The sequence below is a fragment of the Gallus gallus genome, chromosome 15, assembly GCF_016699485.2.
Source record: "Gallus gallus isolate bGalGal1 chromosome 15, bGalGal1.mat.broiler.GRCg7b, whole genome shotgun sequence".
NCBI lineage: Eukaryota > Metazoa > Chordata > Aves > Galliformes > Phasianidae > Gallus > Gallus gallus.
In genome coordinates this window covers 1967771-1995131 of record NC_052546.1, presented here as the reverse complement: position 1 = coordinate 1995131, position 27361 = coordinate 1967771, and the positions used below count along the sequence as shown (strand labels likewise).

At 48.4% G+C, this 27361-nt stretch overlaps 1 protein-coding gene across 34 annotated transcripts in view; it reads left to right on the top strand.

Moving 5' to 3' along the window:
* The first annotated feature begins 615 nt into the window (after positions 1–615).
* The window catches only part of FBRSL1 (fibrosin like 1), a 419446-nt gene continuing 392700 nt past the window's right edge, over positions 616–27361 (top strand). For 32 of the 34 annotated variants that reach the window (XM_015275670.4, XM_015275667.4, XM_025155677.3 and 29 more), the window contains exon 1: positions 616–1815. In XM_015275670.4, coding sequence (XP_015131156.1) covers positions 1522–1815 — 294 coding nt within the window. In that variant the 5' untranslated portion in view covers positions 616–1521. The remainder of the gene's footprint in view (positions 1816–27361) is intronic. The other 2 variants (XM_040648320.2, XM_040648321.2) reach the window with 1 other exon arrangement.

Below are 27361 nucleotides of genomic sequence, written 5' to 3'. Positions count from 1 at the left end.
CGTTACCCCCAGCTCGTCCCTCAGCTCTTCCCTTTATCCTCAGTTCCTCACCCACTGCAGGAACCTGCCAACGGACAGAATTGGACTCAGAGGTCCCTTCCAACCCCTACAGCAGCTTCCTACCCCCTACTGCGACTCTGCGTAACCGCCAGCTCATCCCTATCCCCCTGCTCATCCCCGGCCCCTCAGTTCTTCCCTTCACTCTCAACTCCTTCTTCAGCCCTCGGTTCATCACTTCAGCTCCCAGAGGATCCCTTTTCCCGACCCCATCCCTCAGCTCTCCCCTGCTCCACACCGCTTCCCCAGCGCTGCCACCCTCCATTTCCCGGGCCAGAGGAAAGAGAGCGAACGGCGGGCAGCCCCCCCGCAGCGGGAGGAGCTCGGCCGGGGGGAAACTTTTCCGGGCGGTGGGGGTGAAGGCGGGTGGCGGGTCCCCCCCGCTGAGGCGAGGGGGGGGGGGGGAAAGGCGGCCGCGCGCTGCCGGCTGGGCGGGAAGAAGGAGGAGGAGGAGGAGGAGGAGGAGGAAGAGGGGGGGCCGGGGGCACGGCCGGGCCTGCGCCGGGGAATGACGCGCAGCTGGCAGCCCTGCTCATGCGCGGCCGGCCGGGCGGTGCTAGCGCCGCGTCCCAGCTTGGGGAGAATGGGGCGGCATCCGGGCAGCGCCGACTGAGCGGCTTCTGGGGCCGGGGCTGCGCCGCGCCGCGGGCGGCCGGGCTGGGGCGGGCGGGCGAGCGGCATCCGGCAGCGGGCGGCGGCGGAGGGGGCGCCGCGCCGCGCCGGAGGGGGCTGCGAGCCGCCGGCGGCGCCCGGCGAGGAGGGGTCGGCGGAGGCGGCGGGCGGCGGCGGCGGCGGCGGGCGGCGTCGGGGGCTGCCCAGGGATTGTCTCGCTCGCTCCGCGGCAAGAAAGTTGGGCGGCGGGCCCCCGGCCGCGGAGCGGGGCCCCGGAGCGGCGCTGCCCCCGGGGAGGGGGCGCCGCGCCTGGATTATCCCGAGCCGGGTCGGAGCCTCCTGGATCTGCCTCTCTCTTCCGCGCCGAGTGAAGCCGAGGTGTCCTCGTCCTGATCCAGATAGACCCCCCCCCTCCTCTCTGTTCTCCCCTCCTCTTCCCGTCTCTGCTTTTTTTTGGGGGGGTGGGGGGAGGCAGGGGGGTGGAAATTTGTCAAGGTCATTCCGTGGATTTAATATTTTTGGTGTGTGTGTGCCGCTCGCCCCGCCGCCACCCAGCCTTGCTCTGTGGATTACCATCGCCCTGGATCCGAGGCGCTGAACAGCAGGATTTTTGTTGTTGGTGGTGTTGATTTTTTTTTTTCTTAAATTATTATTATTATTATTATTTTTAAAGGGCTGCGGGGTTCGGAGAGGGGAAGCGGAGAGTTGGAGGGGGGCCACTTTTAACCCCCCCCCACGCCCCCCCGCCCCCACCCCCCCCGCGCCTGGCCTTCTCCTCTTTTATTTTTCCTTTTTTTTTTTTTTTTAAGTATATTTTTATTATTTTATTTTTGCTTTGCCTCCTCTTCGGAAATGGATGGGAAAATCCGGCAGAGCCGGAGGTCGAGGTCGCAGCGGGACCGCGTGCGGCGGCGGGAGGCGGCGGCCCGCGACCCCCGCAACCAGAGCCCCTCGTCGGGCTCCGAGAAGGAGCCGAGCCCCGGCAAGGAGAACGGCGCCCAGAACTGCACGGCACCGCGCGGCCCCCCGCCCGCCGCCCGCACCGCGCGGCCCCCGCGTCGCCGCCGCCGCGAGTCCAGCTCCCAGGAAGAGGACCTGATCGATGGCTTTGCCATAGCCAGCTTCAACACGCTGGAAGCGCTGGAGGTAAGAGCCGAAAGGGCGGTGTGGGGGGGAGGGGGGTGGGAAGGAGTGTTTCTTCCCCTCGTCTGGAGGAGGAGGAGGTGGGAGGAAAAAAATAATAAAAAAATTTGGAGGAAAAAAAAAAGGCATTGTGCTTTCAGAATGCTGCATGTTGTCAGTGCCCGTTTATGTGTGTTAATCCCCATGTTTGCTGGGGGGGGGGGGGGGGGGTAGATTGCTGCATGCAGTGCCCCCCACTTGCCCTCTCTCAGGACAGGAGGGCTGCAGCGGTGCTGGGGTGGTCCCATGGTGTGGGGCCCCCCCGGCTCGCAGAGTTTGTGTTTGCCCCGTGCCAAAATGTGACTTGATCCCAAGATGGTCAGCAAATGGCCAGTGCTTGACATTTTGTGGAAAAGAGATGTTTAAATGGATAATAATCCCTCGGCTATAATTCCCATTTTTGAAGTAATTGAACAAATTCTTCATCTCTTGTTGACTGTACATATTTTTCTGGTGTTAATAGGCTGGCAAAAAATATTGCTTGTCTAACTTATTACAAACAATATTTGCTGAGCAAATACTGCCTGCCTTGTCTGGGCTGAGCCGAGCAGAGCAGGAAATCCAATATTTTCAGAGGGGCATCGACAAACTGCAGCTTTGGCTTTTGGTTTTTTCTCTGTTTGTGCACCCATTGGGGCACCTGGGGAGCCCTGGGATGTGGATCCTAATGGCACCCCATGCCTCTGCCCGCACCCTCTGACACACGTGAGGGCAGAGCTTGGAGTGCTGCAGGTGTCCTGCTGCTGTGTGTTGATGAAGGGTGTTGCACGGACTGCTGGATGATCCCAACGTTGCAGTGGGATCTGTGCAGCTACGCTTCGGGGATCCCATTCTGTGTGACACCTCTGTGCTGTCCTGTGTGGGAAACCTCAGTCCCAGTGCTGGAGGCAGATCCTGGGGAGCCCACGCTCCCTTTGCCTCAGCACTGAGTGGAGCTGAGTGGTCTCCGAGCAGCACCAGGTGTGTGTGCGGTGCTGTGCTGGTGGTTGGCCTTCACGTTGTCATTTGTGGGGTGTTGTCCTGGCAGGAAGGCCGGTACTCTGTCTAACGTAGCTGATAACAAGTTAGGGATCTGCTTGTGTCTAAAACATGCCTCAAAACTGTATTATTATTATTATTTTCATGTGTGTGCTCTTAGCTAAATCCGCATCAGCAGAGAGGTCCAATTAGAGCCCCCAGCCTTCACCGAGCTGTCAGTGCAGAAAGTAATGTTCATCTTCTTGCAGAAATTTTCCCCCACGATGAGCACATTATCAGGAAATAGAATTCAGATGAGAGCAGTGCGGTCCCTCTAGGGCTGGAGGGAAAACTCAGTGCTTTTCCGATGGGATGCGCCCTGTTATCGCATTGACAGGGCCAGAACCTCGATAAGGGGCTGGGAGGTGACCTTAAACTTTGGTCACCCCTACAGACAGCTGTCTGTGGGAGCCCTGTGTTGTTTTGTCCTTTAGTAAAATGATATACAGATCTTTTTGAGCGGTCCCCTCTGAAACGTTATACGCTAGCAGCTGAAATAAATGGATTCCTATTATTTCCCTGCGTGCAGGGGGGTGTGCGTGCTCCAGTGCCTCGGGGCAGCGGGTTCCTCCAGAGGAGTGTTTCCTGCAGGGATGGGGCCAGGAGGTGCTCCCAGTGCTCTGATGTCCACGTGTGCTTCATAAATGGCAGTGACACAAAAAAGGGGAAAGCGCTCGGTGTGCTGTGGATTTCTCCTTGTCCATGGGTGCTGCCCAGCAGGGCTGCAGGCAAAGGGGGGTTGTTGGGACACAACTGTTGGTTAGCAGTGTGTGCCCATGTGGTTGGCTGACACTGCGGAGTCACTGCATGCTGTGGCACTGGGGCTGTGGTGTGCTTGGCTGCAACAGGTGGTTTTCTTCTGGTTTGGAGGTCAGCCCTTCAGTCTGTGTTCATGTATGTGCTTTTTGTTGGAGTACTTAAAATCTGCTCTGATGAGATTTTGAAAATAAGTGAGAATTGGAACCCTCCATGTCAGTGAAGAGGGAGAAAGGATATCAGTGAGTGTATGGACCGAGGGCTGTACTGGACTACCAAAGTCTGCTTTGCTTAATTTCTAATCCTAAATGGAGCCTTTGTTGTGTTTGTGATAGCGTGTTGTGGTCCCTCCTTGTGTTCTTCCTCTAGGTGTGTTTGTCACTGGGCGGTAAGGTGACCTGTGCTAGCAGGGCTTTGGGTTTCCCCCTGGAAATTAAATCTGAGTACTTAGGCAGAATTTTATGACAGAAGCGTTGGGAAGGCGTAAGGGTTTTTTTGTTTGTTTTTATCTCAAAATGCTGTGAATTCCCCTTGCCCACTTCAGAAAATTCTCAGCAGTGGTGTTCCTGTAAGCACAGGGCTCTCTGTGGCTCCTGCACACTGACCTGGTGATGGGGGCAGTTAGGATGAGTGCTGTGTGGAGCCTCTTGTAGCTCTTTGGCATTTGGCCGTATCATTTAACTGACGTGGCAGTTGTCATCTGAAAATATTGCATCTTGCTTCTGCGATGCCCACCTGTGGTTTGACCTACGTCTCCCTGGCTCTACCCCCATCAGGTAAAGACAGATTTGACGTTTATTTATTTATTTAAAGGAAAAAAAAACAACCCAAGCCCACAGACAGAGCCCAGGAAGCAGAGACTTCTCTTTTCCCTTCCTTCCCCTGAACCTTCTCAGTTAAACGTGACTCCCTCTCAGGCTGTGCCCCACTGGTACGTGCATGGGGTGCTCATCTCCCTTGGGCACAGCGCTGGGGCTAAAAGCTGGGACATTGGGTTTGCCCAGTGCTGGTCATCACAGTGTGCTGCAGCCCAGGAGATGGATGGGGGATTTTTGGGCACCTCCCGAAATGAATGGGACGGAGGGGAGCGTGTGTTCCTTGTTATGTTCAGATGAAGCTGCTCATTATTCGTGGAGGTGATTGGTGAATCAGAGTGAGAGAAGTGAAATGAGTGAGTGGTGGCTGAGGGCTCTCTGATCATCGCTGTTCCTTTCAAGTACAAAAAACAGCCCTAAAAGGGAACTTCATCAGCATGTTAATGAATGCGATCTTGGAGAGCAATTGTTCTCCCAAAGTAGTCATAAAGATGAGGGGTTGTGTTTTCCTTTTGGCTTTTGTTTATCAATTTTACAAATTCCAGCAAAGCTTTGGAACACTGCGTGGAAATTTTAACTTTCTGGGTGTGTGTGTGTATGTGTAAGAGTTGTGTGTATTTCTTTTTTTTTTTTAAAGGAATGTTTAACCTATTTATAGCATCTCCTGGAGGACCCACGTGCAGGCAGGCATTGGGCAGCAGCAGGTCCCTGGGTGGAGCAGGCGGACATTGACCTTGTGCTCACCTTGAGGTGCTGGTCCCCTCTGGCCCCCGACCCCAGGGGTCGAGCATAGTGACTGCCCCCCTCCCCCTGGTGACTGCTCTGCTGTTGGTGTCACGGGGTTCAGGGAACCCACACGATGCCAGCAGGTTCTACACAGTGTCCTTGGATTCTTCAGCTGCTGTTCTGATAAGGCTGCTCTCCTGTGTGCTGGTGCTCTGATCTCCCACTGATAAGAAAAGCAGTGCATGCAACTGCAACTTCAGAGGTGTGTGCTGGCTCTGCTGGCCTAGCTGTGCAGCTTCTCGTTCATCAGATCTCCCTGTGCATTTTACAGTGTAGCTTCTCCATGGCTAACCTGAAGTTAGAAACAAGCTCCTAGGCCTAAGTGTTTATTTTCCTTCTACTTAATTGCCATGTGATTTTGGTATGAAGTCAGTGTTTCTGATGGACTGTTGGTCCTGAAAGTAGTTTTTAAACTCCAGGCAAGGTGGTGACTGGGTAGGCAGTGTGCTGAATGCCTCCTGGTTTTCCTGCAGGCTTGTTAGTCTGTATGGATCTGCTCTCCTCGCTGTTGGTTTTCGGTCTGAAGCAGGTACTCATGGTGTGTTTTTTGTTGCTATCAAGGAGTGAGAGGTCCTGAGTACAGAGCTTGGGGGTTGGAATGAGATGATTTTTGAGGTCCCTTCCAACTCAACCCATTCTATGGTTCTAAGACGGGGGCTCTGGGATGCCAGTGTGCCTGCTTAGCCCTGAACAGATACCCAGGTGCCTGCACTGTGCTACAGGGTGGTGCGGTGCTGGGGGGGGGAGGGTCTGGCTCTTGCTGGAGTGTTTTGCCTCACTGGTGAACCTTGCTGGGGAGGGTAGCGTGCAGGCTGGATCAGCTGGTGGCATTGTCACCTGGTGTGGGGCCGCTTGCACAAGAGCTGTGAGCTCAGCCCTGCTAAGGGCAGTGCCTGCTCGCCCAGTTCACTGGTGTGCCATTAGCAGCAGCAGTGCCGTTGAGAATAGCTGCGGTGTCGTGGGGAGGAAGTGGGGTGCTCACCCGAGGCCAGGCTGTGGGACACCCACATCTTTCAAAGCTCAGCCTTTCTTCAGTGGGCTAAAACCTGGGGTGAAAGGTGGGATGGAGCTTGTTGCAGTTTGAAGTGCACCTACAAATGCAGAGAAGATGAAATATTATCCTTAAATAATAATAATCACATTTAAAAACACAGGGTGTTATGTATTGCACAGGCAAGATTTTTGGATAAAAGAGCCCTAGTGTAGCTAGTGTTCCACTCAGTCCAAATAGTAGATGATACCGGATCCAAGGTAGTGTTTGCTTGTAGCAGTGCACTTGGCTGCTTGTCTAATGGGAAGTGAGAACTTTGTTGTCCTCCCAGTATGTCAAGGATGTGCACTTCTTATGTTTTATCTCAGTTATTTCCCAGAATGGGACTGAGTATTACAATGTTTCTTTCTGGGAAAATAACAGTGCAAGGGAGATGGGAGGGATGGGGTGAGCTGGGCACAGTGCTGTTTCTCTGAGGTTCCTGCTTGCTGGGCTGATGGATTGCTCTACTGTACCTCTTTAAAAATGCATTGAGTGATGGAGATGCAATGCCTGGGCTGCAGAGCCACGCTCACACAGCAGTACCCACAGCGCTCGCACTGCTTCCTGCGACTGTGAGGTTTGGGGGTGGTGTTTTCATTCTGATATCTTCCTCCTCTCTTGTTTCCTGGCTGTGCGGTGCTGAGCTGTCTGGCACTGCAGGCTGCTTCCCTCCACCTGTCCGGATCCTAAATGGGTGGAGCTGGAATCAAACAGCATCTCCAAAGCAGCCTGTCCTGCCCCATGCAGTAATTTCTTTTTTTTTTTTCTTTTAAAATAAAAGTTTTGAAATACAGTGTAGAGGACTTGCACCTCAGTATCAGTTGTATGTGAACATCCTGCTGTAAGTGAGAACAATTTCCAATTCACTGCACTTTAATGCCTCCAGTTTATCACCGTAAAGGTATAAAAGAGTTTTATGTAGGTGAAGTGGCTCTTGCCATTTAAATATCTCCTGGCTTTGCTGTGTTCCAGCACCACAGGAGCTTTGCTCCAGTCACGTTCCTTGCAAGGTCTGAACGCAATTTTATGAGCTCTGTTCCGTCTCTTTGAAAACTGGCCTCCTCCAAAGCTAATGAAATTTTAAGAACACTGTTGAGATGCTGAAAGGAGAGCCAGTCTTCGTGTTGTTGACCCCATAGGTGTGAAACAGAGGAGAGGGGTGAGCACTTTGGAGCCACCAGGGATAGGGAGTGCCCTGCCCTGAGGACAGCCTGCCTCCGTCTGTAACTTTGCTGTTCTGGATCTGAAGCTCAGAAATATCAGGTGAAAGCAGGCATTGAGGCGGCTCTGTGTGTAGCACTTGGTGCTCCAGGATGAACAGAGAGCATTTCCTTTGTAGCACCGTCTTGCTTCAAGCCAAAAAGAGACTAAACTTGAACAAAAGTTGCATCTGCAAGGTCAGTGGTTGGCATGGATAAGGGGATTGAAGGGATCAAAATGATTTCCCTGCGCTGCTGGCTGCAAAACATGAGCTTATGGCACCGTTCCTCTTTCTCCCTTTGTGCTCAGAGCAAAGCTTTTTTTAATCTTGTGCTGCCTATGTATAGCTGTGCCACATGGATGTGGCAATTGGAAGTGAAATGCTCTGTTGCAGGGGCTTTTGGACTCTGTCATTGGGCCTGAGGAAGTGCTGACGGAGCAGGATGGTGTTGGGGCTCTCTTCTGAGTGTGCTGCAAGAAGTACACTTTTGTGAATGTCTCTATGCTGCACTTTTGGCTGCCATCTAAATGCAGTGCTTGTAGTGTTTGCTGTTGAGTATCATTGCGTTATTTTCCCTTCCAACAGATGTTCCTTCTAGGTCTGTAACACCTGTAGTTGTTTGCTGTTTTCTTCTGTGTTTCACATTTAAATGTAGATTGATTTGCTCTGCAGCCAGATCCCTGGTCTGGGCTCTGCTTGAGGATGTGCTTGGGCTGGAGGAAGCATACAGCTCAGGATTGGGGCTGCTGGCTGGGGCACGCTGCTGGACACCCAGGTCACATCCTGACCCCCTCCTGTTGGGCAGTGAGACTGGTTTGCTCACTGGTAACTCTTCTATCTATGGAAGAGCTAAAAAATAAAACAAAAAAAAATTAGGGCAAGAAGTGTCTTGTTAAACCTTGCAGCGGTGCCAAGTGCATCAGCTAATAAATATACTATTGCTGTTGATGTTTTTGGGCTCATAAATGTCTCTCGTGCTGCTGTCTGAGGACGTGCAGCCTCTTTATCCCCTCCCGCCCGGTACATGCTGCACACAGGGGGAGCAGGAATCAGGGTTCTGTGCAGCTAGGAGATGTTTATGGAATCAGCCAAACTTTATATAAAATTATTATGGTGTTTTGACAGCTTGTTAATAACTTGCAACCAATGGAAGAAATGGAATTACAGCATTCTTGGTCTTTGGAACCTTGGCATTTCTTTCAGATTGTAAAATTAAAGAAAAAATATGAAAGCCATTAAAATAGTTGGACGTAGTGCCTGGGAAAAATGATGGGCCGCTTAATTGAAAAAATGCTTCGTTCTAGTTGGAGTTCATTGCAGTTTGTTTCTGTCTGGCTGCCTGGGTCCGCTGCGGAGAGGGAAGAGACCCCAAAACCCACCTGAGAGTGGGGGGTGTCGCTCAGTTCTTCGTCTCGTCTGAATGGAGTGGAAGGAAATTGGAGCGAGCATTAGACACGGGAGAAGTCTTGTCACCTGTAATGACTAAAATCCCCTGAAGTGTTGCCAGCATGTACTTTAGGAATCATATAATTATATGATTATTGAAAGAGACATAAAAGACCTCATGGCAAAAACCTTAGAAAGGGGGAGGGAGGGAATCCATATGCAAATGAAGATGCACAGAATTTGCTGTCGCTTTTTTTTTCTGCTTATTTTTCAGCGCAAAGCTCAGTAATTGCTTTTATGGGGATTACTTAATAAAACTGGGGCATGGAAAGGAGGGAGATGTTTATGCTGTGTCACAGGACTGGCTTGCATTCCTATGGAGTCAGAGTATAAATGAATGTTAAAAGTAAAACTACAGACTGGGTTTTCTGCTAACAGAAAATAGCTATTTGTTGTAACGTTATCCTACAATAAAAGTGTTCTGTGGTCTGGTGGTTAGCAGAGGGGACCAGAAGGCGAGATAATGGGGTTTTCTTTCTGACTCTGCCACGGGCTTCCTGCCGGAGTTTGGGTAGGTCCCATCCCTGTGGTGCTCAGAGCTGTGGGTTTGCTGTCCCCTGCCCTGAGCAGCCCTTGGCTCACCTTTAGCCCTTGGCACATGGAAACTCAGTGTTAGATTTTCCTGAGCTTCAGTTACCCCTGAAGCACAGGTCTGGAGCCGAGGAGCCAAAGCCCTCCCAGCCTTCAGCTTTTCCTCACTGGTACCCTAGATTTATAGCCTTGCTGCTCATAGAAGCACTAATTCATGTGGTTACAAGGGAACTCTCCTGATGCAGAACAGACCCATATCTCAAGAGAGGTTTTCTTGCAAGATAGGCAAAAATCTCCTTCGTTTTTCTTCTCAGAATTACTAAAGCATTTGGTGCATTAAATAGGGGAAAAAAATCATGCTGCTATTACTGTTGCATTACTGAATGTTTTGCAAGATTCTCTACAGGAAAAAGAGTAGCATTTGCTCTGGGAATCTAGTCTGAAGCTAAATAGCACCAAGTTGTGATGTAAGTTTGCTAATGTGATTTTTAGCTGAAAATGACAATGGTTTTCCAACCAGATGGATTCTATAAGGTGCCTGCTATCAGCTCATCCATCACGCTCCACAGATGTCTGTACATTCATTATAATGGGTGTGTGGTAATGCTGCTGATTACATCGAACGAGCTGATAAACCCACTCCAGCCTGATTACCACTGCCCTGGTGGGTGCTGGCCCTGAGGGCACAGAGCGAGGCCCGGAGGTCCTTGTCACTGGGCCCGTTTGTGGGAAAGGTGATCTTTTCAGCAGCTGCTGGAGATGAGGTTTTCTAGAGCCTTATGTTAGCACCAGACCTTCAGTTCTAAGAAACAAGCTTGTGTTTTGGCACTTACAGAATGTGCCATTTCCAAAGCAGGGGTTGCGATCTGGTGCAACAAGGGCCTATGTGTAAAGTACGTTCCCAGATCATGAGCTCAGATAAACAACTATGGGTAGTTTGTTTTCATAAATGCTTCCCAGGAATTATTTCTGAAGTTGCGGGGGGAGGGAAAGCAGCTGTTTTCAGAGTGTACATCTTCGGGTTCTTAGCCTCACCCACACGGTGCCCTGAGGAGCACAGTGATGGTGCTGGGGCGGCTGAGCGTGGATTCCCACCTGGGAGGGGGGGCTGGAGGCTGGCACCTCTGTGTGCAGGGCTGCAGGTGCCGGGCTCTATGCTGCAGCCCTCCGGCTGCCTCCCTGGTGCTGTGGGCTCTAAGAGCTTCATCAGAGTTGTTTGTTTTGAGCACTGGAACGCGTTGTGTTGCTCCGGTGTCAGGGCTAGCGAGCGAGCAGCTTCTCCTGGAAGGCATCTTGCAAGCAAATGCACCTTTCCAGCATTGTTTTTTTTATTCACACTTTGATTTTTATGTAATTCTGATTTTCTGCTCGTTACAGCAAGTGAATTTTCACTGTTTCAGTGCATTTGCCTGGGAAAAAAGGAACGAGTGCTGAGATGGAGGAATAGATTTTTGTCTCAAGCGATACATGAATTCTTTTTGTTCTTTTACATCTCCCTCCCTCTGTGCATGTGTATGTTAAAATTCCCGTTCCCTGTTTATAAATGTTTAGCAGCTGAAGTCACTGGTGTTTTTCAAAGTAGTACCTTTGCGAGGTTGAGAACATAAGCAAAATGTGATTCTTCACTCGGTCTCAGCTGAATACTGTAGGAATAATGAGTCTGTGCCTACAGCACAAACCGAGACACAAAAAGCATGCCAATAAGAATACAAGCCTGGGGGAAGAGATAGCGTGGTGTGTTTTAGCAACTGTACTGGAGCATTCCTGCCTGTTTTTGGGGGCTGGGAAGGGTCAGCCGTGGTGTGAGGCTGCTCTGCTGATGGCAGCCCGGCTGGCACTGCCTCTGGGCTGGGCATGCAGCTGGCAACGTCTTCCTGGTGATGGAGGCATGTCGAAAAGAGCCAGCACAGCTGTCTTGCTACGTGTTCCTGTGCTGGTGAAGGGAAGAGAAATGGATCGGACATCTTCCTGATCGGTGAATTGACATCTCGTGGCTCATGCTTCCTAGGTGGCTGCCAGCTTGCAACATCCATATCTTCTGGGGGATGCAGGTACCTTCCAGGCATGTTTGGGTTACAGCTGAATTATGAGGTAAAGTCTTTGCAGTGATGTACAGATTATTTTTTTTAGACTATCTAGTTCCTCTAGTAATGCGTTGTCAAGTTTTAAAGCTGAATGAACTTCAAATATCATCTGTGTTTCCCAGCATTTTCTGTTTTCTGTTTTATTTAGCCCGAATAAAGACAGTGTTGTGTTCCCTTTAGATTATGGCCATGGAAATGGTTTGTCTCTCATTAATTAAAGAGTGAGATGGAGTGCCCGGTTACTTAGCGCTGCTCCTCTTAACGTTGAATGTTCGTCCTTTGCCCCCACTTTTTGATGTAGATTTTTCTCTAAAGTGTTTTAAAAACGTGTTTCTAAAAGACCTAATTAGGGTTGATATTTCTGTATCTGGGTTTGTAATTCAGCTTTTATAATAGGACACCAGGGCATCAGCACTAAATACAAAGAAAATTGAGCCTATACCCAAAGCGGTGTGTGTGGTTTTGAATAAAAACAAACGCCCTACAACTTCAGGCTGAGTTACCTGTTGGTGCAGTGCTTATCCCGGGTTCAGTGTGCCCTTTGGAGTGAAGGGGAAAATGGCATCTGACTAATGCAGAAGTAATTAGTCACTTCGCTTTATGGTTTGAGGAAAAATCTGCCTAGGCAAACATGTCCCAGCTGGGCAGATAGCTGTGTAGCTGATTCTGTTTTAGGCCCGATAAAGCATTGTTCACACCTGCTTGGAACGTAATAGGGGAATAAATGGGAAACCCGGGCTGCTCGGTGCTGTGCGTTGTGCAGACAGGCCGTGCTCCAACGCAGGGATTTATTTCATGCATGGTGGCCTAGACATGAAACAAACGTGTAGAAAAAGGAATTATGTAAAATTGAAAGTGACAATTATGCAAACATTCCGGCTGAGGAAGAAGTAAATTCTTCTCATTTTCCATGTGCTCGACTTCAGCGCTAACGAGCAGCCTGTTGGGGTTTTCATGTCCGCGTCTGTATCTGTCATCTCTCTCATCTCGTTTTGTGTTTTCTTTTTTGCTGTTGCTTTGACCTTATTTTCCCTTTTGTTCCATGGCTCTGTCCCCGTGCTGTTGGCAGGTAGCCTTGTGCAGAGCTGCCCTGTTGGGTGTCTGTGCTGCCTGGGAATTCCCACCGTGCAGTAGCAGGGAGGCACAGCAGTGGCTGCGATCTGATATTGCTGTCTGCCTTTGCTGCAGGGGACGGTCCTTTCCTGCCTGGTCCCGTTGCCTTCTGTGTGCCAGCACCAGTATTTAGACTGGCACAGGGGGAGAGGATGAAAGAAACCACTCTACTGTTGTGGCTTGAGCCTCTGCAGTGGGGCTGTGGCCAGGTTCACCCTGTGGTTTGGGTCACCTGGGCGGTGGATCCACAGACAGGGATGGACAGTGTAGAATGGCAATGATGCTGCGCCGGTGCTTTCCATACTGCTTTCAGTTCAGCCTGTGGAGTTGGGCAGAGGTGGCCAAATGTGGGGGCCGATGGGAATGGGTTACTAGGAAAGACAAAAGCTCGAAGCAATTCAATTGCTCTGGAAACCTGGTTTCCACCTTGCTTTTACTGATTAATTTCAATATGATGGGGAGAAAGAGTCTCTTGTTTGTGCTTGGCCAGGTGCTTTATGTGAAAGAGGTATCTAACCCTGTTGATGGCAGAAGGTTAAAATTAGTTCAGTCTGTACACTTTCACAGCTCAGTTTACACAAGAATATTTCTTGTGTAAATTTCTGGTGCTTGTGCTGTGTGAAGGAGAAGCGCATTCTGAATATTAAATCCAGAGAGTGGGGGAAGAAGCAGCTCTTCTCTTCAGTGTCGCTTTTCCTTGCTCTAATCCCGCAGAGGGATTGAAGAAAGTGTTGGGAGGATAAGATCTGTGTTTGAGCCCAGTGAAAAGATGACTCCGCTGAGGTAAATGGTTTTAATAGAGGCTGGTTGTGTGGGGAGGGTGAGAAAATTGCGCAGGGATTGTGCAAATTTCTAAATAAAAAGCATTTAATTGCGTTAACAGAGAGGGAGGAACCCTCTTGTGTGCACATCAGAAACTTTAGTGAGCGCACATAACCTCTGTGGCATGGTAGTCATTGACCTTGTCAAATCATGGCACTGGAGGTCATGTGTGGCATAGTGGGTTGCCACAGGGGATTAGCACATGTGGGCAGAGGGGTTTTAAATCAGAGCACACATGCCAAATCTCATCTCCAGCAGCGCATATGGATTCATCAGAAAACCCAAGGAGAGAAGATCAGAAGGCACCTGGTGTGGGAGAGAGCCACTGGGGTTGGGCTGCAGCCCCATGTGCAGGGGATGGCTGGCCTGGGCCCCAGCTTACTGGTGGGATGTGCCTGGAGCTTGGCTGTAAGGACCTGTGAGCTGTCCTTGGCAGTCTCAGGTTTTGGTGGTGTGTGCTCACCACTGCCTTTTTTTGCCTCAGTTAAGGAGGGCAGCAAGAATGTGAAACTAGCAGGTTGAATACAAATGGTCTAGATATAAATGAAGATACAGATGGGAATGCCTGCAGCATAGGGAAGCAATTCACTGCGAGCAACTGATCCGTTTTCTCTGTGCCTAGAAAGGAGAACGTCGAAGGCTTGAACTTTCCTGCGTTGTTGAAGTGTTTAATAGAAAGCTTGTTGGCATGGCATCGTTGCAGCCTAAGCAGCCGAGTGTGAGGCTTTGTACAGCCTGCTCTGCGCTGCCCTGGGCTGGTAGGCAGGCAGGCCCACAGCGTGGCTTTCTGTTTATTAGCTGACAGGCAATAGCTTACGGCTCAATCAGGAATGCAAGTGCTGCCTGTGTGCTTAAAGCAGGTTCTGTGCAGGATGGAAAATCATGTTCTCTGTCATATCTGCGCATGTAACGTGTAATCAGAGCTGCCAAGGCCACGCTTCAGTGTTAGAGCTGTGGCCCCCTGCCCCAAGCCGAGTTATCCTGGTAGCGGAGCATGGCTGTGCAATGGCTCATTGCTGTCCATACAGGTAAGCCTGGTGCCATAAGGGAGCTGAGTTAGGTTTCTTTCTGTTCTACAGAACCAATGAATAGAGTTGTCTGTTTTTATTAAAGACTCAGATTATGTTGTGTGAATTGTTTCTCTTCATATTACTCTTATATTCTTCTAAAAGTCTGCCTTAGTTGATTTAATTTCACATCTCACAAAGAAAGTATTGAAAATTGAGTCCTAGCAGTGAAATGGTTGGAGCTGAGTTAAAGTGGCCTTAAGGCTGAAGCTGGCCAGTCTTTGTGCTTGCCAGCAAGGGAATCATTTGTCCCCAGTCTCGATTGTCTCACAGTGAGGGAAGATGACTAATGCTTTGCTCCCGCCTCAGTTATAAGGACCTGGATTGAAACTGATTGGAGCAGTGAGAACACTGAATCAAAGTTCCCGGAGAGCTGCGGTTCTTCAGAATGTTTGTGCCAAGAAAACATTGAAGTTCTGCAAAGTTATGATTTTTAGAAGTCAGTGTTTGCGAGAATATCATTGACAATGTGATGCTGAGAATCGGGTGAGAAAGATCCCCTGTTTGGAGGGGCAGCTGTGTCTCCAAGGGAAGGCACAGATAGCAGTAGCAAGAGACAAGCTGAGCTTCTCAGTGCTGATGGCTGTCTGCGCTTTTCAGAGGGTCTGTCATTTTGTACCAAGATGTTTGAAACCACCGGGAATGGGCTGGTGTTCTGTAGCACTGTTGGGATGCAGGCAGAGTGGCTGTGCTCGTGCTGCTGTGGCTGTGGGGCTCTGAGCGGAGCCTGGCTGCTTCTGCTTCTGCTTCGTTAGGGCATTCGCTGCTCCAGATCACATCCCAAATATTAGGCTGGACTTGGGGAATTAAGTGGTGCAATTATGAAGCGGAGGGAAAAACACTTATGTGGTGGCTGTGATAGATTAGTCATTTTGTACCTCCAAATAGCCAATTATTCCTCTGACTGGCTTTTATCTGACCAATTTGCATGTGCAGTCATGGTAACTGGTTTGCAGATTAGGCACAGCGTTTCGAGAAGATCTGATGTCGAGTTTCGGTCTGGTCTGCTTGGGAGCAGGAAGCAAAATAGGTGGATGAGAGATTCAGCATTAAAGATTACAATGGGCTGCCTGGTATTTTTCACTCTCAAAGCCTTTTCACTCTTGCGGGGGACAAGATGGCTCACTTTATTGTAGTCTTTTCTTTTTGTAAATGTGTGGCAGGGCCGTGTGAAGTGGTCCCAGCTCTGTGGAACCTGCAATGCTGATTTCATTTGTATTGGAGCACTCTGCTGCATAGCTGGAGAACATGCTGCTCGAGGGCTGGGAACTCGCTGGAGCGTCAGCGCGTTTCGTAAGAGATAGGAAGGGAAAAAGAGCTGGAGGAAAGAAGGAAAAATAAACCCAAGCAGCATGGAGTGACCGAGGGTGAAGTCCTGCCTCCTTGAAGTCGGTGTCATAACTGCCTTCGCTGGCGCCGAGTTTCCCTGTCCTGCCTGATTTTGATCTTGGCTACGTGGGTGTGCTGCAAATTAACAAAGTGGTTATTTGATTTAATACCGTACACCTAGAGAGCTAAGTGAAATCTTAATTTGAACAATATTAATAATTCAGATAGCTGTATTTTGCTATTAGGTTAAATATAAGCTCTGTTTGTGTCTGGGATTTGTGTCAATTTAGCATGCTGTGGACTTTGCAGAATCTCTGATATAAATGCTCTTTGAAGTGGAGAAATGGTCTAAAATATTTTCCAACAGTCAGCTAGCTTTTTAAAGCTCCATTTGCTTCAAATCAGCGAGCCTTTTTAAAAACAAACAAATAAAAGGCAGTTTGCAAGTGCAAGAATAACAAGATACTCTTTAAAAAAGCCATTTTTTTCATATGGGCTCCAGCTACTCAGCTGTAGTTACCTCGGTCTCCAGTGCTGCTAAAGACAAATTAAGCTAATAAAACAGTATCTTGCAACATTGTAGCAAATAAATTATTTAATGCGTATGCAAGTAGTTTGCTATGCCAAATTTAAACTCTTTAAGCCTTTGCTCTTTGGATGAGTAGAAGAGGCTATTAGAAATGTAACCCCGTTAAGGGTTTGCGAAACAATGCCTCGCCCAGCCTGTAGCAGCTTCTGGTGTGTTCAGGGAATACAGATGATAAGTTGAGGTGTACTTTTAAGGAAATCATATCTTTATTTTCTTGTAAGTGGCAACGTGGTCCTAGACCAATAACAAACCCGTGCATTAGAAGGCAGGTTCTGGGGAGGCTGCTGTATCCACCTGTCTGCATGGCCTGACCAGCCTTGGCAGGGAGCTGAAGGCGTTCCTTGGTTTGCATCATATTCTGGCTGTAATGGTGTATGTGCGTGCAAGTACATGCATGAGCATATGTATTTCCTCTCTGCCGTGTACATAAAACAACTGGACCTCTCTTAGATTTTTGTGCAAACTCCTGTTTGTTCCTTTGCCTGTTCTTTTGGGACTGACCCCTGGTCACACCATATGGTTTTCAAACAGAGCACCTGTGAAGTCTCCTGGTTTTGTGTAAAACATACTGTATGAACAGTTACAGGTGCACAAGCACCTCATTTTAAGTTATCTGAGCTGTTCTAGCTTGTAAGGCTTTTTATGTTTTGAATGCAGGAATCAGCATGCGAGGAGTTTTATTAAAACTGGCTGTCAAGCTTCATTTCAGCATGTTTTTCTTCCAGCGGCTGCTGAGGAGCCCCTCCGAAGCAGTTTCAGCACAGCTTGGGGGACTGGAAAAATCAGAGTTGAAAATGGGGCAGGTCACGCTTTTTCCAACCCCCCCCCCCCCCCCCCCCCCTCCTTCTCTAGAGAAGTTATATAATCTCTGTTTCTTCTGTAAAACAAGGATAACTTATCTCATGGCACTTCTACTGCTGAGTAGTTGTAAGTCCTGCATGCAGGATCTTTTTTGATAGGAAGTACATTAAGATTAAAGTACATGGTGTTTTGTTCTGAGGAGTTTGAGGATGAAATTTATAGGCAACCGTAAGCTGTGTGTTTGTTTATGATAAAATTGGGAGATGGAGTATAAAGGAACAGACACTGGTACTGGCCGTGTAACTTGCAGCTTTACATTACAAACAGGCTCTTGTTTGTGGTGATAAAGGCAAGAAATCCAGTGTATTCTGCTAGCTACAAATAGCTACAAGGGGTAGAGCTTTTCACTCCTTCAGAATGAGCTTTTTCTCATTCTCAAATCAATCTCTCAGCTGTTCCTTTTAAGAGGGTCTTCTCTCCACCTGTTTAGTAACTGTGAATTTTTGTTGCTGTAAGAGTAAACAAACATCTTTTGCTGCTAAACATCAATGCTGTCACCGTTCTCTCCTCCCCCACTTTCTTCTGTATTCTTAGGATTTAGCTAGCAGAACTGCTTCCTCCTTGCCCTCCCCAATCCTTTAGCTGAATCAGTAAGACAGTGCAGACAGCAGGCAATAGGTTGCTCGTGATTATTGCTTTCCCTGCTAACCTTTCTTTCTTCTGTTTGGTTCTGTGAAATCCTGTTGAATTCCTCCAGCCTACCTGGTTTGGGCACTGCTGCAGCGCTGGGAATCCCCACAGCGTGAGAGCTCTGCCCAGAGCAGATTCCTATCAGTGTGTGCTGCCCTTGGGATTTCTGCAAATCGCATGCCGGAGGGCTGCCAAGTAACACTGCTCTGCAGGCACAGGAGTCATCTTCTCTGCCCTGCAGCTCTTCTGGCTATTGTGTAAATACTGGAGGATTTGGGGGGATGAGCTTTGTGTGGATGCTGAAGAATTTTGGAAAGGAAAGGTGGGTTGGTGGCCTTGGAGTGTGGTTTTGTAACTGTGAGAGATGTCTCCTCTCTAATGGGTCTGCTGCCTTATAGCTTCTGGTGACAAGATTCAGAATTTATTTTTAATCTTGAGAAGAAAAATGGAATGCTGAAGGCAGCCCTTCTTCCAGGCTGTTCTTGAGTGTTTCTGGACATTCATTTATGGGCTGTTTGTTTCTGCACCCCTGCCACAGAAGCAGCTCATCAGCTTTGTTGTGCTATGAGTTGTTCCTTTCTGGTTTTGAGTCAGTACCTCTCCAAGGCTTTGGGAAAGCATTATGAACACTGGGCTCCTGGGAATCTGCAGGCCTCTTGGGTCCCAAAGAAGTGGGGAAAGTGCAGTTACAGTGCAGTGCTGTTCTCTTTCCCATGGGCTGCATAACCTCCGGTACCTGCTGACCACTTGGTCACTGCTGAAAGAGCATCCTGCCATGGGAAAAATGTCTACTGGGACTTTATTCCTGCTGTTTAGCCAAAGTCTTTTCAATAAAAGTCCATGCCAAGCAGGTGGGTGTACAGCATGGGGGGTGGGCAGTGGTGGTGGGTAACGCGGTCGGTGTGTACACCGTTGGTTGTGTTGCTGGTTTGCTTCGTCTGCCTCATCACGTTCAGCCTGCGTTCCCTGTGCATCGTAGCTGGGGGAATGGCAGGGAGTTGCACAAAGCCGCCTTTCTTGTCATATCTGCTCAAATCTCACGTGACAGTTGGACAGAAGCAGTTTTCACTGCTTGCAGTGAGGGAGAGGTGGAATGGATGGTGGATTTAAAGAAAACTGTATATACTTTTCTTCCTATATGCAGGCAGCTTGTGTTTGTGGTGGTGGTGTGGGCAAGGAAGCACCTTGTTATGCAATCTGTGTGGGCTCTGTAGTGGGCAGAGCTTCCTCCCAGGTATGGGTTTCTCCCCTGGCACTGCAAGCTGGTGTGCCTGGCAGCTCTTGCTTACACACACCTAAGTGTCTGATAAAAATGCATTGAAGTTATACTGATATTCTTCACCACCATGGCTTCACTGGGCTAGGGAGGAAGTGAGACCCTGACAGAAGCGTATCAGCAATGACCTTGTGAAGCCCTGGGGAAAAAATAATTTGCCAAAGAGTGTGCAGTTACTTGTTAGGATTACTGTCACCCTCCAATCCTTCTCTTCATATCTTTTTCCTGTTGCCTTTGCACCCATCAGCGAATATTTCTTTTTCTGCTGGCTGTAGGCACGTGATGCTTTCTCATCCATTCTCTCTCAATCTAGTTCTCACTGCTGGTCATTTAAAGGCTTCCTTTGCAGGAAGGAGCACTGAGTATTTGATACACAGGCATATGTGAGAGAGCAGTGGAATGGGATTTGTATATTGCTGTGTTTTGAGAAATGGTGATCTTTCACCTGATGAATTGCTCTCTCAAACTTGAATCTGGCAATCCCCCTAAATTGGACTTGGCTTTCTCTGGGAACTATAAAAGCAGCAAATTTCCAAAACCTTTTGCTAATGGATTACTGAGTGAAGATCAATAGAGATGCTGAGAGAGGAGCCAGACCTGGAAAAAGAACATAGAATGCAAGCTGCCTGATTAATTTGCTCTAGAGAATAAAAGCCTTCAGAGATGAGAACAGGGTATAAAACAAGCAGCTATAGACTTCCTATCTGCTGAGTAGAAAATGTTAACTTCTCAGATCTGGTAAAGATTCCCAGCATCGGTTTTGTAACGACATACTGTAGCGTAAGGGGGAACATTCAGTGCCTGCCTGGTCTCTGCCTGGCAAAGGAACCTCTGTGCTGTGTGTTGGGTGAGTGCTGGGAGGGGACGTGCTGGCTTCCAAACTGGAGAATGTATCTGCTTCTCATCTTCCACTTAAGTCCACTGAGCTTCTCAATTTCCCGTCTTTACTTGTAAGTGGCAGCAGCAAGCTTGCTTTCTTCTCTTACTTCAGATGATTCAGTCTGTATTAAACAAAACAAAAAAACAAAAACAAACAAACAAAACCTATTTCCTAATGAACAGTCATTTCTGCTCTCTGCAAGTCATGGTTAACCCTCTCTGTAGGGCATCCACCACACCTGGGATGGAATTTGTGGGCTACTGGCTGGTCTTGAAGCTGAAAATGGATGGTGAGCAAAGGATCAAGTAGAAGTGCATGCTTGCTGCTCAGATGTTCTTAATTCAGTGGATTGTTGAGTCACAGCCTGAAGCACTGATGGAGCACCTGGTGGGAAGGCAGGGCCAACACAGGGGAGCTCAGGTGCATGCAATGTACCTCAGTGATTGGAAGGGGTGGAGCCAGGATCCAGCCCTTCCTAGACCTCATTTAAGGTGGCAGTGGAGGCGAGGGGATCTCACTGGAGATCCCTGCGTGCCTGAGGCCTTCTGGAGGTAAGCAGCTTCTTTCCTTTATTTCTGTTCCTACAGCTGTTGTGTTTGAGCAAACCCTCACCTGCTGCAGGCTGGGACCGTGCTGTTATTTGCTCCACTTTCTGTTGTGCTTTACCAAGCCAAGTGGCTTGTGTTTGTGGTGTTATTTCAATTCTGTTGCTGTTTTTTTTTTGTGATGGCTTATATTAGAGAAAGGTCAGTTTTCCAAGGGAATAGGACTTCTAAGGCTGTTTTCTTGGATGCTCCTCAGACTGTTGCAAATGGGGCAGGAATTTTCCCAAGAGGGTTTTGGCCAAGAGACTGGTGTTAATGTCTTCTATTGCTCAGAAAGAAGTGGAGCAGTAAGAGAGAAGGTTTCATAGTCAAGACTGTCCAGAACTTCCAGTTTATGTCCTGATGGTACTTCTCCAGCAGCAAAGGTGCCTGGTAGACCCTGTGTTTCCACTGAGAAGGGAAAATGTTATTCTAAAATCTTGTTTGCATGTTGGTTCTCGAGCTTCTTAACATGCATGGTTTATTTTTAGAGAAAACAATGTCAGCCAGATTTGTACTAATTGTTGGCAACAGTGTGTTAGTCCCTCAAATGCTGACAGGGAGACAATGTTTGGTGATTGCAGTCGTGCAAAGCTAAAAACGACTTCAATTAAACAATCATGAAATATACTTTGCAGTGAAGGAGCTGAACAGCAAGGTTTTTGGTTTGGAGTTTTGTTTGTATGTTTTGGGGTTTTTGACTCAGCTGATTGCAGGTGTTGTGTGACAAATTGGGTATACTTGTGTTCTGCATTGAATTATTGCTGGTTTTATAAAATAACAAAACCAAAAGCTATCATCCTCCTTAAAAGGAATTTGTGAGAAGTTCCTCTCCTTTCCACCACCCCCATCCTAGCACTGTAGCAGCACTGTTTCAGCAGCACTTATGGTTTTTCTTTTGTTTTTAAGTTTACTATAGCAGAGGTTTTTGTGGTGTTCTGGGGTTGCATTTTTACAGTGTTGTTTAACTGTTCCGAGGCCTCTGTTCAGCCCTGCTGTTCCCTGTGGTGTGCACCCCAGGGCTGACGGGGCGGGGGGGGGGCTGCCTTCCTGCTGTGAGCTGGGCCTGTGGCTTCAGCAGTCCTTGTGTTATTTCCTAGCTTGTAGGAAGGAGAAAGCAGAACTTGGCATTGGGATTTCCTTACAATGGAAGATCTGGGGACAGAGGTGCTTGGTGCCAGCTGCTTTGTGCAGCCCCTGGAGAGCAGAGGGTGGCTCTCTGCAGCCCTCAGCACAAGGCATGGCTGGCCAGGCTGGCTGCCCACAGGCTGCTAAGGCATTCTGAGGGTGCAGTCTAGTAAGCGTACTGCCGAGCAGTACATCTGTGACATCAGGCTCTGCAGGCTGTGCTTGTGATGGCCTGGGGCTCCGGTTCCTTGTGATGAGGAACCAGCATCTGCAGCTCCTGCTGAGGCTGCACAGATGTGAGCAGTGTGCTAGGCATGCTGCTCCAGAAAGGGATCCTGCCTGCGAATGCCACCAGCTATTTGCTCTTTTGCTCCAGAATTAAAGAGTGCAGAGCAGTTCTTGCCCCAGAGTGTTTGTTTTTCCTATGTTTGCCAGGCTGACAAAAGATGGCAAAGATTTAGTGTACTTCAATGGCTAAAAATGACATGCTGCTCCTCATCTGCACATCTGGGATGGCTGAGCTCTTTGACTGATGGAGCAGGCTGGTGGGTGTCTCTGGCTGCCCTGTCACTCAGCTGCTAGCTCACCTGGAGTGCAGCTCTCCTGAGATTTTGCAGATATTCACTGCTGTTTTCACAAGCAAGAGGACAGCTTGGAGTATGAGAGCAGCATGTGGAGTTAATAGCAGTCCAAAGGCAAAAGGAAGGAATGAGGAGACACCTAAATGCAGCCTGAAGTGAGTTCTGTTCTTACAGAACTCAGAGAATGAATTGCTGTTATCAAAGAACATCAAGGTGGAGGTTAATCATCCTTTTGAGATTTATTTTCTGGATCTCTGCTTTTTTTTTTTTTTCTTCCAATCAGAACAGTTTCAGTGCTGATTCTTCTCTCCTCCTCTGTAGTGTGTCACCAGATGAGCATCTTTAATGCTGTTGGCCTGGCTCATGAGGAGTGTGAGAAATGTTCTGCTGAGCCCACAGGTAATGCTGAGGAGCTGCCAGTGCTTTGCCCTGCCTTGGGGAGATGTGCTGAGCCTCCTCAGGGTCCTGCAAGCAAGAGGAGTATTTGCAGTCTGAGGACACACGAAGGGAGGCTGTGCAGCCTCTGGAAGCACTCACTGGTTTGGAGGTGTGCTTTGGCACCATGTGCTTTATTGTCAAGTTTCATTATAACTTCACAAGATCTTCATAAGGAAGTTTGGAAAGGGAAGGGGGGAAAAAAACCCACACAAGAATGATAAATGTTCTCAAAAGCAATGTGAAATTTGTCTTCAATTTTTCTTTAAATCTGTGTATGCTTGTGGAAGGTGATGCTTCTGACTCTGGAGAGGTTCTCATTAACAGCCCTGTGGTCCTGCTGATGGCAGTTGTAGTAAATGAATTTTAATAAATACAAAATTATAGTTCTGTTGCACTTCCTCTGCCCTACTGGAATACAGCTGTGATTTGGCCCATCACACCTGTTTAGTTTTGTTCTATAGATTAATGAGGCATATGGGGATGGGTTTTTTCCTTTTTTTCTTTTTCCTTGAGAAATCAATTATATATTTTATGGGATGCCAGAGTAAACAACGTGTTCCAGAGCAGAGCGAGGAGCCCGGCAGCTTGCCTCTGATTCCAGTGCTGCATCTTGTCTGCTTAAATCTCTAGCTGTTTTAAAACCACTTAGAATTAATTACAGAGGCTTCAAACCTTCCCTTCTTTGGCTCCTGCCTACAGTAGCGGCCACAGAAATGAGGACTTGGATAGAAATAAACAGTGTTGCATTTCATCCTCTGGTTTGAAGATTTTTTTCATCTGTAGCCTTTCAAGTGGCATTGCCTATTGAAATGTGCCTATTGGTGCTGAATAAGTGGTAGGGCTCCACCAGGCTCTGGAGTGTTGTGCAGTGACAGCGCAGGGGAAATTAGGTGTTTCAAAGAAAGGAACAAATTAAAGAGCAAAGAGAGCATATTAAAATAGCTCAGCTTTAAAGGGCCTTTGAATGTACTTTCCAGCAGCTGGGTCAGAACCGTACTGTTTGGCTCGGCACAACTGCTCCTTCCCCTTTTGTTTGCTTGCATTGCAGAATAGAGGGGAAGCAAGGAAAGGGCATCCTATACAAGCAGACTAGCCCCAAACCTTAAATGAGTTGGTTTGTTTTCGGGTTTCTTAATTGCTCTTTCAGCACCATTAGGTCACACATTTCATAATTCTTGCTGTGCTGCAGTGGTTATTAAATTGTTTTGCTTGCAACACTTCAAAACATCTCTGTTCCAGTGCATGCTGTGGCCATGGAAGGTTCTTCCAGAAGCAAATGTATTTGTGTGGCATCTTTAGAGCATCATCATCTTGTTTAGCAGTTTGGTTTGTTATTGGTATAAGCTGTTTTTATTTGTAAGTAATGGCTAAGATACCCAGTTTTGCCTCTGTCTGCTGCTATCTGTATGTGACTGCTGGCACAGGTGGCCAGAGAGAGGGGGGTTTAGCAGAGCATATGAGCAGAGAAGGGAGGAAGGGATGCAGGTGGGCTGTTGTCTGGCAGCCTGCACAGGAATCAGGGCAATACTCTGTAATTTGCTGGGCTGAAGTCTCTGGAAGTGAGGAAGCGTGGCTGTTAGTAGGCTGGGAGTGGTTTGAGGTTCTCCTATGTCTGTGTGGATTGTGTAATAAATGAATTTAATTAAAAAAACAACCCCAACAGACCAAACGCTTGGTGCCTGATGAGTAGGGACAGCATCCGTATTCTTGCCCGCATTAAAATAGCTGCTGCCAAAGTTGTTTGCAAGAAGGTGTTTCCTAAGGAGAAAGAGGAAAGCGCTGGTAGGACAGTGGCAGCACCTGTGGCAGTGGAGGCGCTTACAGAGCGATGATGTTGCTGCTGTGTATCTGCTTTAATCCTCTTATCCCTCCCCTGGTTGCTCCACAGAAGTGGAGGAGCCTGCTTTGGCCATCTTGGAACCAACAGCTTTTGTGCTGATTGTGTGCTGTGAGAAACTGCTCCAGTTCTAGCGAGGCAGTGGGCAGAAACAAAGTGAGGAGCTTGGTTGGAGGAAGCAGAGTGTATACCAATTAGCCAGAAGAGGCAAGAAGAAAAACACTGAGAGAAGACCCAAGCAAGCAGCCAGGAAAGCCGGCACTGTTTATTTTTGGCCGGAGCTGCTGAATGGAAGCTGCTTGTAGCTAGTGTTGTTGGTGGCAGTGTGCAGCCAGGGTCAGGTTACAGCTCTGATTCAGTGACCAGCAAATGGTTTTGCTTTTGCCTCTCTCCTCCTTTTGCACAGACTATTTGGAGCATTGCTGTCTTTCTCCCTAGCCCTTCCTCCTCTTCTTTGGGTGCTCTGTTCTTCTCTGGGTGTTGTGAACATTGGAGGAAGATGCCGGTATTGTGCAATAGCTTCCAGCAAACCCAGCAGCTCTGTAGCCATTCCACATTAGAGAGGAGTCCAGGTGTGACTCTTGTGTGGATCCTGGCTCTGAAAGCTGCTTGTATTTCAGAGCACTGCAACCTGCAGGAGGGCTGTTGGGCACTGGGGCCAGGGGCTTCTGAGTGGCTCTGTGTTGGGATGGCTGCTGAGCTTGGGGGCTGTCTGGGTGCGGGGTGAGCAGCTGGGAAATTGAATGTGCGTGGCACTGAATAGGTTGTGCATTGTAGTGCCAGGTATGGGCACAGCAGTGTTCAGAAGTGAGCACTCTGATATTTAATACCACATGGAAAGAGAAATAGGGGAGCAGGAAGGGTGAAAGCTTGCATCCCTCCAGGAGCAGGAGGGGCAGCCTGGGGGAGCTCAGACTTCCTTCCTCACACCGGGGTGCCTTTTCTGCACTGGGGAATGGTTTTTCCCACTTGTGCAGCTGGCCCGAATGTGCTGGTTTGGGGCTTTTCCCAGTCATATGTATGCTGGGAATTGCACAACCTTTTAGGAATTGCAGCCCTGACCGTGTGCAGGTATTGCTGATGCCAGCTGTGTTTTCACTGTGGGCATGGTCACAGTGCTCAGGGAGTTTCAACGTTTGTAACTTCCAAACACTGTTTTGAAATAAATGAATGTTCATAGATGACACAGTGAATACCAAGTGTGGTGTAACTGTGTGTAGCAGTGGATCTCAAAGCGCTTAATGAACAAACTGTCACAACCGTAATGTGGGGAGAAATGTTCCATTTCTTCAGGAGCAGAGCTGTGAGCGTGGAATTGAAGCAGCAAAGGAAAATCCCCCCGCAGCCTCCACTGCAATGTGTTCAGCCCTCAGCCCGCTGTGACTATTGATACTTTTTGCTACGGCGTTGCAGTTTGTTACCAACAAGTGGGGAAGCTTTAAAGCCAGGTAACAAATACTTGCTAATTAGAGCTAATGGATAGCTTGTTGCAGCTGTAATCTTTTGATTTGCTTTAGTGGCTTTAAAAGGAAATCCAGGTCTCGAAGCTGCTTTTTGTGTGGCCAAACTGCTGGAAAATCGGTCATCTCCTGGAAGGCAATGCCTGAGCTGCTTTTTCTCCTCTCTACAGATCAGTGATTATATATAAATTTTTCTACTTAGAGCTCCCTTCTTGGAAGGAGCTCGTAAATGAAGTACAGCATATGAGCCTCTGTAAAAGTGCAGACTTAGCTGCGTTGTGTGTGGTGCTGGAGAAGCCTGCTGTGTCTTTCCTGCACCCATCTTAGTGAGAAGCTCAAAATTAGCTGCAGTTCAGTCATCCTGCAACATCTCTGGAAGTAACTGGAAATCATCGAATTGCTGGGCCAAAAAGTAATAAGAAGCACATATCTGTGACTCTCACAGAGGAAAACAGTTAAAGATTGGAAGGCTATTGTAGTCTTATCTCAGTGGGAGAAAAAAATAAGGGTTTATTTGGCTCGAGTTCTTCCCTTTGTTTGCCTAGCTGTGTCTGATGAGAATCAATAATGACTGTCTTGGTGCAGAAGTGATGCGTGGTGAAATTCTCTCCATCCCTCCTTGGATGCCCGCTTGCATTGCTGGGATGGCTGCTGTGTGTGTAGCAGTGCTGATGAAAGCCATTGGCTTTGACAGAACCCTGGAATGTGTCACTGACATTGGCACTTCAGAAACTGCAATCAGTGTCTTTGGGTTTGAGCAACGCAGTGGAGCCCAGGCTTGCTGGATGGCTGTTGGCCTACGTGGCCGTGCTGTGCTGCTGGTGCTCCTGCTTTGCCTGCAGCCTTGCACCAGCAGAGCTTTGCTTTTGCTGCCAGGGGTTACTCTCAGGCCACCTTTTACGTGGCTGTTAAAAAGATTTCGGTTTTCTATGGGGTACATAAAGGGCTGTGTTTTCAGAAGTGTTTGTGTAGCTCTGCTTTAGGTTAGTACTGTGACAATAATGTGCTTTTTGCTAAGATTAGAACTCTGTCCTTTTTCGTGGTACCATATAAATAGTGGATGCTCTTGTGCTTCAAGATCAGCCTAAAAGTGACGGTGGTCACATAGGTGTTTATAGAGTGAGCTGTTTAACGCGTGTTACTGACTTAATGTGCTCGGGTTGTAAACTCAGGGAAGGAAGGACAGAGAATCAACTAATATCCTGCTATGCTGCTGGCTTTTCCTTTTAGTGCACAGACTCAGGGC